This window comes from Pimephales promelas, chromosome 19 (genome assembly GCF_988280905.1).
Source record: "Pimephales promelas chromosome 19, fPimPro1.hap1.1, whole genome shotgun sequence".
Classification (NCBI taxonomy): Eukaryota; Metazoa; Chordata; class Actinopteri; order Cypriniformes; family Leuciscidae; genus Pimephales; species Pimephales promelas.
The window spans coordinates 18343397-18357162 of record NC_142787.1 but is presented as its reverse complement, the minus strand read 5'-3'; the positions used below and the strand labels follow the sequence as shown (position 1 = coordinate 18357162).

The 13766-nt window shown below is 36.2% G+C and overlaps 2 protein-coding genes across 3 annotated transcripts; one reads left to right on the top strand and one right to left on the bottom strand.

The window, feature by feature from the left end:
* Positions 1-274: 274 nt before the first annotated feature.
* Positions 275-1244, top strand: LOC120477313 (THAP domain-containing protein 2). Its single transcript, XM_089123653.1, has 3 exons — positions 275-361; positions 427-610; positions 838-1244. Exons 1-3 carry the CDS (start codon positions 303-305, stop codon positions 1153-1155), a joined length of 561 nt encoding a protein of 186 aa, XP_088979779.1. The 5' UTR covers positions 275-302; the 3' UTR covers positions 1156-1244.
* A 242-nt stretch (positions 1245-1486) lies between these two features.
* On the bottom strand, positions 1487-13018 carry odf2a (outer dense fiber of sperm tails 2a). 2 transcript variants are annotated; one of them, XM_039668887.2, is made up of 19 exons: positions 12878-13018; positions 12013-12132; positions 11782-11886; positions 11466-11639; positions 10082-10269; positions 9858-9996; positions 9599-9730; positions 9410-9484; positions 9257-9328; positions 7109-7225; positions 6749-6934; positions 6021-6130; positions 5771-5906; positions 5498-5608; positions 4368-4631; positions 3114-3214; positions 2711-2873; positions 2485-2610; positions 1487-2412 (listed from the first exon to the last, which is right to left on the bottom strand). In XM_039668887.2, exons 1-19 carry the CDS (start codon positions 12878-12880, stop codon positions 2239-2241), a joined length of 2496 nt encoding a protein of 831 aa, XP_039524821.2. In that variant the 5' UTR covers positions 12881-13018; the 3' UTR covers positions 1487-2238. The 2 variants fall into 2 exon arrangements, with proteins under 2 accessions (XP_039524821.2, XP_088979778.1); XM_089123652.1 differs by lacking the exon at positions 12878-13018 and having other exon boundaries at positions 12013-12138.
* Positions 13019-13766: the final 748 nt, after the last annotated feature.

Below are 13766 nucleotides of genomic sequence, written 5' to 3'. Positions count from 1 at the left end.
TTTTTCTGTTAGGGAAACTAATAATAACCCATATTAGCCTACATGCTAGACTTTAAGTTTAAAAGTTTTATAAAAGTTATTTTATTTGTTGATTTGTGTGCCAAAATGCTGCTGCAAACAAAAGCCCAATCATGTAACCATTATGTAAATAAGACACAATGTCTCTATTCACGGTTGTTTTGTGTAGATCGCCCATTACCACCGAACGAGAACCGTCAATAGCCTCCCAGTGTATAAAGCACAAGTTTCATAAGCAGGCCTTCATTAGTTCGGTTAACAGCTGTAAACACAGTTGTGAGAAGATGCCATCGTGTGATTTCTGCGGCCTGGATGAGAATATCGACGGTATCTCATTCTACAAGTAAGCATGTCAGTTTGTCTGATGGTAAAACAACACTTCTGTTACTGATAATCCGTTTCTCTCAGATTCCCATTACAAGAAGAGCATCGCCGCCAGTGGCTAGTCAATATGAGGAGGGATGCTGAAAGGACTCCATCTGAATCCTCTTCTCTGTGCTCCGCTCATTTCACTCCGGATTGTTTTGAATCTGGATCTGCGCATTTACACTCAGACGCGATTCCGACTATATTTAAGTTTACAGAGTCCACGGTAAGTCAATCTTTTTATTTAGTATGGAAGCCAGCATTTGTTATTATTGGTCTAATTTAATAATGTATTGTATGTTTAATTGACACTGAAATATTGTGAAATTGTCCCCACCGTCCCATGCAATATTTTATCTGCAAAGAACCTTATAGGCTTACAGAAGGTTCTGGTTTAACATATAATAATGTAAACATTATATTTTATGATTTGTAACACTCTTTGTGTTTCAGAATCAGATTCTAAAGGACACTGAAAATATCCTTCCACACCAAGGAGCATCTGAGTCAACCGACTCATCCAGATCACCCTGCTGTGACTGTCATAAACGTCTGCAGGCCACAGAAAGAAATTACCAGCGGAAATTAGCTGCTGCTCAACAGCAGATAAAAGAGTACAAAAACAATCTAATGGAGGAGTCACGGAAAGCAACGCAATGGCAGAAGAGAGCAATAGTTTTGCAGAGTGCAATCAGAGCAATGAAACAAAGGGGGTCAATGATACCTGCAACAAGAAAAACTTCTACACCTAAAACTAATGATTTGAACTGAAACATATTTGTACTTTGAGGGTTACATGGAGAAACAAAGTGTTATATTTTGATTTGGTTGCAATTGCAATATAATCAGTTATTTTCAATCAATTTCTTCATTGAGTACAGTGGAATACATTTGATATGTATATAAAATATTGTTACCAATTAAAAAAAATACATACCGTTGCATTTCAGACAAGCACAGACATTGAAGCATTACAGTTTGGTTATTTTTACATGATGGTACATCAGATAAATAAAACAAAAATACAAAAAAGTGCAAGTATGACTTCAAACAACAACAACAAAAAAGATGGATCATTACAGTAATGTAAAAATGTATAGCACCAATAAAACATTTTATTACTGGATTTCTATGCTCTCAGCCTAAGGAAGACAACAATTTAACATACATCTTGACTCAAAAGATGCTTTCTACATTGTTATTAAATAGAAAGATTCACATAATGAACCTGCTATAGTAAACAAAAACTTTGGCTAAAAAAAAGATAAATCCTGAGTTTGTTGTCATTTTGTCTCTTAAACTAACTAAAAGTACTAAGCAATTTAAATGGGATTTTATGGATGTAAGAGATTATGATTACTCACAACCATCATCATACTGTAGATACTGATATTATTTAAGGTGAAAGCAATTAGATATTACAGTGGGTCAAATCAAATTCTACAAAAAGCAAATTGTATGTATTATAACCAGATGAAAGTAAAAAATATCAAAGAACAGTAAATTGACAATAGCCATATTACTGTAAATGCAGTAAAGCCTTTCTTATTGGCGTGTAAATTAAGGAAGAACAGTTATGAATGAAGATAATAATAGCTTGAGGTCTGTTTATCCCATAAAGACCAACTTGAGACAGGGCAAAATGAGTGGTCTATAAGGTGTCTATAAGACCACTGTTCTCATTCTGGGATGGATATGTAATACTAAAGAGAACTCTGTCTTAGAACTCGCCAGAATGACCATGCCCAATAAATAAGCTTTTTAAGAGTAAAGTACAAAGCACAACAAGTTCAAGAGGTCATCAGTTGTGACAAGTAGACTAATACATGTCTTAAAAGACTTGTGAAAGAGTTTTCAGATTGGTGAAGGCGTGCGGAACGAGGACCCAGTGAGAGCAGGATCTCCAAACACATTGACGTAAGAAGATTTTAGGAACTGGACATAGCTCTGGAGGCTACGGTTTGTGCTGTCGGACTGCTCCAGTCTGTCCTTGACGTCTTGTAAACGGCTCTGGTATCTCCGTTCAGCCTGTAAGGAAGTTTGTGGATGTTTTGACACAAATATTTGAAAGAAATTCACAAATGGGGAAAGTTCACTGACCTCCTCTTTGGCTCGTTGTAACTGGTTCAGTTCTGTTTTCATTCGGCTCAGTTGAGTTTCTAGGTCGACAATTTTGGACTGAGTAACACGCTCTTTAGAGACTGCTCGCTCCCTGGTCTGGGTAACCTGACAATCAACAGGGAATACTTAATGAAACAAACAAAAGCTTTGCAAGATGAAAATATAGATGATTGAATCCATGAGTTCCCGGCATTTGGGGCCAGACCTGCCGACGAGCATCGTCCAGGGCCTCCTCCAGCTGTCGAGTCAGAATACTGCACTCCCGAGACTTTTCTTCCAGACGCACCTGGTTGCTGTGAATAGTCTCTTCACGTTTTGAAATCACCTGGATAAGGTCTCGATTTTGTGAGTTAGCCTCCTCTAGCTTCCTGTTGACAACATGGGATAGAGCACGTTAAATTGAAAATTGTGTCATCATTTCCTCACCTTCATGTCGTTCAAATCCAAACCTGTATAACTTTCTTCTTTGGAGCATAAAAGAAGACTAGTCAAAGTCAAAGTTTTTGAATGACAAGTAAATGTTGACTGAACTATACCTTTAAGAGATTTAAATACTTTAACATAAATGACAGACAATTAACGAGGGATAAAAGGACGAAGTGACAGACCGTTCAAGGCCCTCAGCTTTGTGATGAAGCTGCTTGTTTTCTTCCAGCAACAACATGTTCTTGTGTCTCAACATCTCAGCCAGACTTCCCTGTTGCTCCGCCTACACACAATCCCCCAAAAAACATAACATTCAATCACTAAAAACATAATTTATGTACTAATAATGGTTGCTAAAAACACATTTTTTTATTGCAAGAAAAAAAATAAAACACCAAAATTAAACCTTTAAAAAAATATTTAAACTGACAGTAATCTACTCTTTCGAAGTGTCACTTACTGTATGTTGGTCAAGGTTTCTTGAAACAGAAACTTTGTAATTTAGCTATATGCAATCATTTTCCACCCTTTTCCTTTTCACTGACCCTTTAGAATGGGCTCTTCCTGCTACTGTACTTACTTATGTATTTACATTTACATTTTACACCCTCTGTGAGGAATGGCTAACCAATTTGCATATGAAATAAGAAATAACAGCCCTGCCAAGGTCCTGAATACTGAATAGCCATTGATATGGTAAATGTAAGCAGTCACATGCAGTGTTGAGGAAAGCTACTTTTAAAAGTAATGAGTGAAAATATTGCGTTACTCCCTAAAAGTAACTAATTACAAGTTACTTTTTATACAATATAATGTATGGTTATTTTTGCGCTACTTTTTCTCACCTTGTTGAGGCTCCCTCTCTTCCAGGCCTTGGAGGGGTTTGCCAGTGATTAATGCAGTAATGCATTTAACAACATAGCCTTTTTTTTAGAAACACGTTTAAAATATTATATTCTGACCACATTTCTGGTCCGTTAGAGGTATGCATGCCATACAAAAGATTTATTTTCAAAAGATTACTGTTTATATTACCTACTGTACAATTCTTTTCATTGAAAGTTATGTGTTGTTACGTTTGTACTTCTGTTACCACACACGCATGAGTGTGCATGTCTAACTGACAACATCATAGCAAAGAGAGAGAATATTAATTCAATTCAGTAGTTTGTAGTAGTACTGAAAAGTGAAAAGCAAAATGCATTAATACCTGGGTTTCGCAATGCAATAATGGAGTGACTAAAGTCAATGAGACCAGAAACTGTCTGGTTACTGATATTCTTCTAAATATCAGAAAATCGTCTGAATGCATTTGAAAATGTTGAAACTCAACTGTTTAACTCTGGGGGAGTGGTAAAATGAGCCTGTTTCCCAAAAAAAAGTGGAGTATCCCTTTAATGCCAACTACTTTCAAGGACTTAAGACGAACAACACACCTTGATGCGTAGCTCTGCGAGAGAGGTGCTAAGCTCTGCGTTTCTTCTCTCTTGCAAACGTTCTTTCTCATGAGCTTCCTGCAACTGGAGTTCGGCATGTCTCAGAGCTTCAGGAAGTGGCTCCAGTTCCGCCAGACGACAGTGAAGCTGCTTCTTGACCTGCTGGATCTCCTGGTCTAGCTCGTCTCTTACAGTCTGAGCTTCACTTTCAGCCACCTGCAGGCGTGCAGAGTACTCGTCTGCTTCGGCACGGGTCTTCTGAACCTATCAATTCAAAGAAACAGAGCTTTATAGACAGACACACACACAAAAAAAAACAACAACATAAAAACATACACATACACAGAGTGGTAAGAATTGAACAACTGATTTATCTGAAGATATTTACAATTTAAAAGAACTGTTTTCAATTTTAATATGTTTGAAAATATACTTTGATGACAAAGCTGAATTTTCAGTTGCATTACTCCAATCATAAGGGTCACATTATCCTTTTGAAATTATGATAATTTGATGTTAAATTATTATAATTAAATATTTTTGTGGAAACCATAATTTTTTACCCCAGTGTTTTCTGATTAGAAAGTTTAAAAGAACAGAATTTATTTGAAATAGAAATCTACTGTCACTTTTGATCAATTTAATGCGTCCTTGTTGAATAAAAGTATTCATTAATTTCTTTTCCTTTTTTTAACTCTTATCTCAAACTTTTTGAATGAATGTTTACCATGGTTTCCACAAAATTAAGCATTCAACATTTACAACATTAAATAATATTAAGGAATGTTTTCTGACGGAACAAGCATAATTATATATTTTATATAATAATATTAATATTATTAGAATGATTTCTGAAGGATCATGTGACACTGAAGACTGGAGTAATGATGCTGAAAATTCAGCTTTGCCTTCACAATAATAAATTACATTTTAAAATATATTAAAATAGAAAACAGTCATTTCACAATATTACCATTTTTTTAATCTAATAAATGCAGCCTTGGTAAGCGCAAGAGATATGGTTCTAAAACATGAAAAAAATCTTAATTTTTCCAAACATTTGACTGGTAATGTAGTATCTGAAATTCATAATCTTAATCAATAAGTTTGTTGGAGTTTGAGGATCACACCTGGGCTTTATAGCTGTCCACCAAGCTCTCATACTGTTTCACAGAAACTTTGACCTGCTGGACCTCAGACTGGGACAATGACAACTTCTCTTCCAAGGCAGATGAAGTGGCCTGCACAAGCACAGCAATTCAGCTTTCATTTTTATTAATTTGCCACATTTATTATAAAGGCATGAGCACAACTGAGAGATTATAAGTAAAATGAGATTGGCAATCAACTGAAAAAAAAGAACAAATTGGAGATTTGTACAGTATGGCTGCAAATGGACAAACCTTAAGGCTCTGGTTCTCCAGGCGTATAGTAGTGCTCTCGTTATTGAGCTCATGAAGGCGATCTAAGAGTCCTTCTCTCTCAGTTCGGGCTTTCTCTTCCTGTCCATGCAACTGTTCTGTCAGGTCTGTAATACGGCTAAAAGACAAACAAGAATGGTTTGCATGCCATTCTAAGAGGCTTTTTACATCTTTTTCATTGTTTACAATTAGGATTTGTATAATCATACAAGGGACACAAATCCCTGCTGACCTGTTTAACAATGCGATCTCCGTCTCTAGCTGTCCTTTATCCTTCATCTCTTTTGCGTGGCGACTGCTCCAGTTCTCTGCGGCTGACACAGCATCTGCCAACTGTGCTTCCTGTGAAAAGATTACACGAGAGTCAGTGAGACTTTATTATGCTTTTGAAAGAAGTCTCTTTTGCTCACCAAGGATGAATTTATTTAATCAAAACCAGTAATATTGAGAAATACTACTAACAACTACATTAACAAAGAGATGGCAAAGCTGAATTTTCAGCATCATTACTGCAGTCTTCAGTGTCACATGATCCTTCAGAAATCATTATAATATGCCGATTTACAGAAACATTTTGTATTGTCAATGTTAAAAAAAGCAGATTCATATTTTTGTGGAAACCATACATGTTTCATGATTTTATTTTAATAGAATGTTTGAAAGAACAGCATTTATTTTAAATAAAATATTTTATACCATTATATATTTCACTCTCAATTAATTTAATTCATACTTGCTAAAAAAATATATATTTCTAAGAAGAAAAAAAATCTTACTGACCCCAAACGTTTAACCAGTAGCATACATTGTAAACCTTCCATTTCCAGAGTGACAAATTAACCAGAAGTGATGTCAGATGTCATACAGCACCATACTACTGTTTGAAACATTGATTTAACATAGCAAACTGTAATTTTAAAAACCTATAAGCAGTATAAACATTGAGCTTATTCCACTCACTATCTCCATGAGCTGGGCGCTGAGCTGTGCAACAGTTTCTTCACTGCGCTGGGCCCGCTGTTTCTGAGCCCGCGTGGCTTTCTTTAGGCCCTCCTTATCAGCCTCTGCTTGCTGCCTGAGGTCTCGCAACTGATTCTGCAGGTGATCTATCTCCCCTTGCTGCTGGCTGATGGACCGCTCGAGATTCTGAACCAAATGGATTTTATATATCATTCATGTTTTATTATTTATGAAGAGACAATATTTGAATTATATAGACAATATCTGAAATCATCTAGACATGTCTTATAGAATAAACACTTTAAAATAAGATAGTGGTAGATGTTGCTTGAATACTACTAATGATGCTGTATGCATTACCCTGATCTGAACATTAAGGCGGTTATTCTCTCCCTCTTTATTGCGCAGTTGACCCTGCAGATGGGCTCGGGTGGACTCCAAGACTTTGGACAGTTCACTGGTGGTCTGTGCACTCTCCTATTACAATGGGAAATGATAAGGGCTCAAATAAATGACAGTCTCATGTCTAAAATATTCTAAAAAATATTGTTTACTAGGGCTGCACAACATGACTGAATAAAAACATAGTATTTAAATATATAAAACTGAAAACCAACATACATGTTTCACATTCTTTTTGTGAGAAGAAAGCATCACTACTACAACTTATGAAATTGAACAGTGTTTTACTGTAGCTTTACATAAAAAGTAAGTGTCATTTTAACATCAGTGTAAACCAGAGGCTTTAGGTTTTCGGGTAGGTCAACATTAGACTTTTTTTTACCGATTTAATAACAAAAATCAAATAATAAAACTGTAAAAATAAAATTATACATTTTTAAATTGATTAAATACACTGATTCTTATTAAAGCAACAAAATTTATTCAGCCAAGAGCAGAGAGTGAATAAGCACACAGAGGGAAGAAAGTTTATTAGGCTGCTGTCACTTTAAGAGCAGCACAGATTCAATATATTGTTACAAGCTTTCTTTCTCAACCGTTTAGTCCACTTAAGACATAACTGACTGTGTTTTTGTGAATACTCACCAAGACGGGCATTTTGACATAATTTTGTGTGTATTTGGCCATATAAGCTACGGAAAGGAACAGAATTCGAGAACACATGCTGTCTGAAAGGTGGCTTTCTGTGCGAATGAGTCCTTCACTTATTGTATTTAATGACATTAAGCATGTCACATGTATGTAACAGTCATGTGTCCAGTTTACTCTCTGCGATCCAAAACTTGGACTTTGTTATCTTTTTGGGTATTAAATTTAAAGGGGTCATGAACTGGATTTTTTATTTTTTTTATTTAAGTTTATTGAAAGGATTTCTGGTACAGGATTACACAATCCTCTATTCCAGACTCTAAAAGATACAAACTAGATAACAAATTCACATTTAGATTTTTTTTTTTTTTTAAAACACATTAATTTCATAAATTGAGTTTTCCGAACATCCTAAATAAATTACATAAAATTAATTAATGAATTACTTAGTTACAGACAAACTTTATAATTATACATAACATCTTTTGACAGGCAAAATGGATCCAGCCTATTCTTAAAGGAATTAGTATATTAATTAATATATTATATTGTTGTCTGAGGTCAACTTATGACGTTCGCTTGGTTTTCACATTCAAAAACATCAAAATGAATAAGTAATAGACTATTTTCTATCCTAGTTTTGAGCCTAGTTCAAAAACGCTTGGTTTTTATGGGCGTCTTGCATTGAAGACTTGGAAGTAAAGTGCTGTGAGTGCATAACATTTTTGTATATTATAATGATATAATGATTCAACTCACTCGTCAGTGTAGGTGGGGGAAATTGTTTTGAAAACGTCCAATGTTGTAAAATGGCAACCGGAATGATTCGCTCATACATGTTCGACCCAGAGTCCGTGTGCACCATTCCTGTCGGATCCAATATAGACGGCACAGCACCATTTTTTAATCTTAATCGGTCTACAAATCCAGTCTCGACCTGTGTCTTATTTACAAAATAATCCTCAGTGAAATCAATGTTTTACCCTCATCAGCTGGAACATCATTAAAAATAAAGTTTAACCATTCCTATTGGAATCCAGAGGAAGCTTATGCAGCCACTGTCTTCTTCCACAACCAGGCACAGCACGATATTTTGCTCGATCCGGTTTGTTATCATGAGGTAGGCCTATGTTATTTACCTATACGTGTAATGCGCGAATCGGTGGGCGGGGCTAACGGCCGTGTTTAAGTAGGCGTTGATCTTTTGCGGAGGTGGTGTTTTATCCTCTTTGTCGTCATAGGTCCCCACTTTGAAAAACGAGTCGTTTGCTGAGCCTAGTGTCAACAAAAGCTTTTATTGGACTAACAAGGACGTTTTCAGACAGTTCTGAAACTTACAGGATATTCTTATAATATGATGACCTCTTAGATGTCAAAGGCTCAAGGAAAATTTGATTTCTCAGTTTATCACCCCTTTAACCAGTTATCGCAAGCCATTGCGAAATGCATATAGTTTACCTTTTCACTCTCTAACAATGAAGTGAGCTGGTCAATCTCTCTCTCTTTGTCTTGAAGTGTTACAAGAATACGCTGAAAGACAGAAAGTAGTTCAGCGTTAAAACTAAGAAATCAAAAATAGTGCAGCATACTTTATGCAAACGCAACACAAACCGAATTGTCTTCTTCCACATCAGAAAGTCTTTTCAGAAGCTCGTCTTTCTGCTCCAAGAGTCTTTGTGAGTCCATCTGTTTCAAAACAAGTAGTAAAAAATACAATAGGTTATTAATTTTTAGTCCAGTGATAAAATATTGTCTAATAATAATACACATTGAATTTATTGGTTAGAGGCAAAGCAGTACCTCTCGACTATGTTGTTCTCTCAGAAGATGTCTGAGGGCTCTGTTAGTGATCTCAAAAGTCTCCAGTTTCTGAAGCAAGAGTTCTTTCTGTCGGGCCAAGACTGTTGAGTCTGATCCTGACATCTTTTTCTCCTGCAAAAATCCATAAAAAATATTTTTAAAGCATATCTGATATTGTACATGATGCCATACAAGATGTTTCAAAGTTCTGTATAGAAAAATCCACCCAGAACTGTACTGAAAGGTGTATTTTGCTCACACTCCCACTCCTGGACATATGGTTGACCGTTTCACGGAGAGCCGACACCTGTTTGGCGGCTGCACTGCTGTCCATCTCTGCTTCCAGCAACTTTCTGAGTAGAACATCTTTGTCTAGCTGCATACTGTCCCTCTCTAGTCTAGACCAGAAGAAATGGCTCATTTGAAATTTAGTTATATAGTTATATGTAATAAAATGTTTAAACGTCAATGTTTTCATCATACCTCCCATAATCATTCTCCACTAGCATCTTCCCCATGGACTCCCGTAGGCGGGAGTTCTCCTGCTCTGTGGCCTCCAGCTCCCGGGCGACCTCTGCGAGCTCCTCCTCCTGCTCAGCAATGACACGCTGTGATGCGCTCAACCTCTCTGACTGACGCTCTAGCAGCTGCTCCTTCTTACGAAGCTCAACCTGCAAACACAAACCACCATTTGCTTTTAATTGATCAAATGTGTAACAAATTAAAGGTGGGGTAGGTAATAGCAAGCTAGCTTTGAAAGTATAAGATCCCACCCTCACTTCAGTGCGCTCTCTAAGAGTCACAAACACCTTTCCCATTTCTTCCAATTTACAGTAGTTATGGCGTGAACGCAGCATAAGCTCATTGTTTTGGTTCAGGAGGAACTGTTTTGGTTGCGGTGCCCGGTGACTGACGTCGGTCTAACTCTGCATAACATAAAATGCGCTTATGACGTGTGATGTCTGTGCAAGCAGGGTGTGCGGAGGTATAGAAATACAATAAGTTGACCGGCAGGTAGGACATCTTATCATTCTGAATTAATATTTGATGGTCCTACGCCTTCCACAGACAATATGTAGCCTACATATACATTTAGATCACTTAACTTAGTGATTTCTTTCAGGATGTCAAGAGATTTTCAACTAGCATAACAAAAAACAATTCTGGAAAAAAATCACCTACCCTGCCTTTAACTGTTCGTGTTAATCAATTATGTACATGTGTGTATACACACACATTCACACAACCAATAAATAGTTTGGGGTAAGAGGTCAAGATTTTTTTTTTGAAAGAAATGAATACTTGTATTCAACAATTGATAAAAAGGTGATTTTTTGGCATTTTAAATAAATTCACTTCTTTTGAATTTCCTATTGACCAAAGTATCTAAAAAAAGTATCAGTTTCCACAAAAAAAAAACAGAATAACAATCTTAAGAATAACAGTATCTTGACTTGAGCACCACCAAAGCATATTAGAATGATTTCTGAAGGATCATGTGACACTGAAGACTGGAGAAATTATGTAATAAGTAATAATGCTGAAAATTAAGCTTTGCCATTACAGGAATACAAATTAAAAATATATTAAAATAGAAAACAGTAATTAATTTTTTTTAATAATATTTCACAATAGTATCATATTTACTGTATTTCGGGACAAATAAATGCAGCCATGGCTGGTATTAGAAACTTCTTTCAAAAACATTAAACAAATCTGACCAACCCCGAAGCTGTACAGTAGTACAGGTAATAGTATGTTTATAAATGAATGAATATTTCCCAATATATAAAGTAAAATATTTTCTCCCTAAAAAAAAAAAGAATGACAGAGAAATTATCCATGTCTCCGATCTCTCTTTTCTCACCTCATTTTTCAGAGAGCTGACCTCTGACATCAGGCTGTCGATCTTCCTCTCGTACTGATTAATGCGTCCATGCAGTACCTCTTCCTCATCAGTGGAGAGATCTTCTATTCGGAGAGGAGACTGGGTGCGTTCAGGTTCCTGTGGAGGCGTTATCTCCAGACGATGAGTCTGTCCCTAAAATAAATGTATGTCCATACATAAACATTAAAACATCTGAAATGTTTCTTCCGTAAAATTACACTCACCGCAGTGTGAAAGGTTGTAAATGAATTGTGCACAAGCACAAATAGGAATGTATCTGTGATATTTGACTGACCTCCCACTTATACGAGGTCTCTCTTGTTGAGGTCTTGCCAGGTGGGATCCACGGGACCCTCGTCTTTACCTTAGCAGTAGGATGCAAGCCACTTTTTGTCTTAATCTGGAACATAAAAGACATACAAGTCTCCTGGAACTTTGAAATGAAATGAAACTTTTTGGTTTTATAATAGGTTACTATAAATTCAAGGATGGGTTTCAAGGTACAGGCTGCAAGATGATGCTATACCAGGGCTGTCTTGGTAGGGCTGCATTTTGTGCTCTTCTTCATATGCACGTGCACAGGTGTGGTCTCGTTCACATGCACGTGCAGAGGTGGGGAGGAGGAGCTTGTTCTCGTTGCTTTTTTCTGCATTAAAAAGATAATAACAATAAGGCAACATACAATCCTGCACATCAGGTCAACTATCCATTTGCATGAAAACTACTGTAATAATTATTAATATACCATTTGATCATATATTAAGAGGCTGCACGTAATATTTGCACTCTTAAAAATGTAATATTAAATAAAAACATGTGTGTGTGTGTGTGTGTAAATATATATATATATATATATATATATATATATATATATATAGACACACACACACACACACATATATATAAAATATTCATCAGGTCTTTGTTTATGGATTGGAAACACATGGCTAAAGTATCATTTTACTGGTCACACATCTTCAGGTCACGTTACAGAGTTCAGTACTGAAGACTATTAAGAGGTAAACCGAGACCACCACAACAGACACTTGACTGGCATCCTGCTTTGCTAATGTAAAGCTAACAAGAAATTCAAGATGCAAGTGTATGTACATAACATAACCATATAACGTTAGCACCATCATGAATGAACGTCAAAGAGAACACTGAGCAACAAGCTGACAGGCAATATACCTGCTAGGAAACAGAAGATAGCTTTCACACAACATATAAACAAAGACAGGGAAACAGAAATGAAGTAGAAATCATGAATAAAACAGAGAAGCTGCAAATGCAGCTAGAGAATGGTCCATAAATCAACAGTTTGAAGATGTCTGCAATACATAGTCGTTAAAGTATGAAGTGAAAACGTATTTATTTGCAAACCATCTTACCATGCGAAATTACAAACATTCAAACGACGATATGGGTCAAATGTACATAAAAATAGTTGCCAAGTACTTCAGTTTTCGTGTCATCCCAGAGTCTCACAACCATTTTCCGGTGGGTAATCGATCTTTCATTTAATTGGCTGATTCAAAAAGTTACGTGGCCGGTGCGTGGTCGTGATTGGTGGAAATCGCCTGACCTTGCTCTCCGTTATAGTACGCTGTCTATATGGCAACGGTGTCCCTAGAAACCAAGCCTAACAAAGGCCCAAGCTACAGTTGTTGTCAAGGTAGGATGACAATATAATTTCCGTGATAATCTTTGCCGACCAGACAATAAACAACAAACATGTCTCGAAAGTGCTATCTCTTATTTTGTTTCTGTGTCCGTTAATAAACCGACCCTGGAGAGCTCACAACTGCAGCAAAATGAGAAAAACGTGAAGTAGCCTAATGTCTGTGAAGGGTTGGCTTTCAAAATAAAAGCATTGAAAAGAAAGGGGAATTATTTATTTTATTTCAATATGTAAAATGAAAGCTAACTGATATTGTGTTAAGAATATATGAATAAATAAAATAACAAAAGCAATTCATTTTAAAGTCAAAATTAAAATGTACTGTAAAATATCTCAAACTCAACTATCGTTCAGTGTTGTTGTTTTTCTTTTTCTTTTGACTTTGTTGTCCACAATATAAAAAATGCCTACTTCACATCTTTGGTGATTCTTGTGGCGAAGATTGTTTCAAAATAAAAGTCATTTAAAGCGCAAAGAGGAAATCCTGAAACACAAGATGGTGATAGGCATTTTTTTATTTGACAGTCTTGTCTTGTTTCTAATGTATTAATATATAAAAAAAATTTTTTTTTTTGGGGGGGGGGGGGGGGGGAAGACAG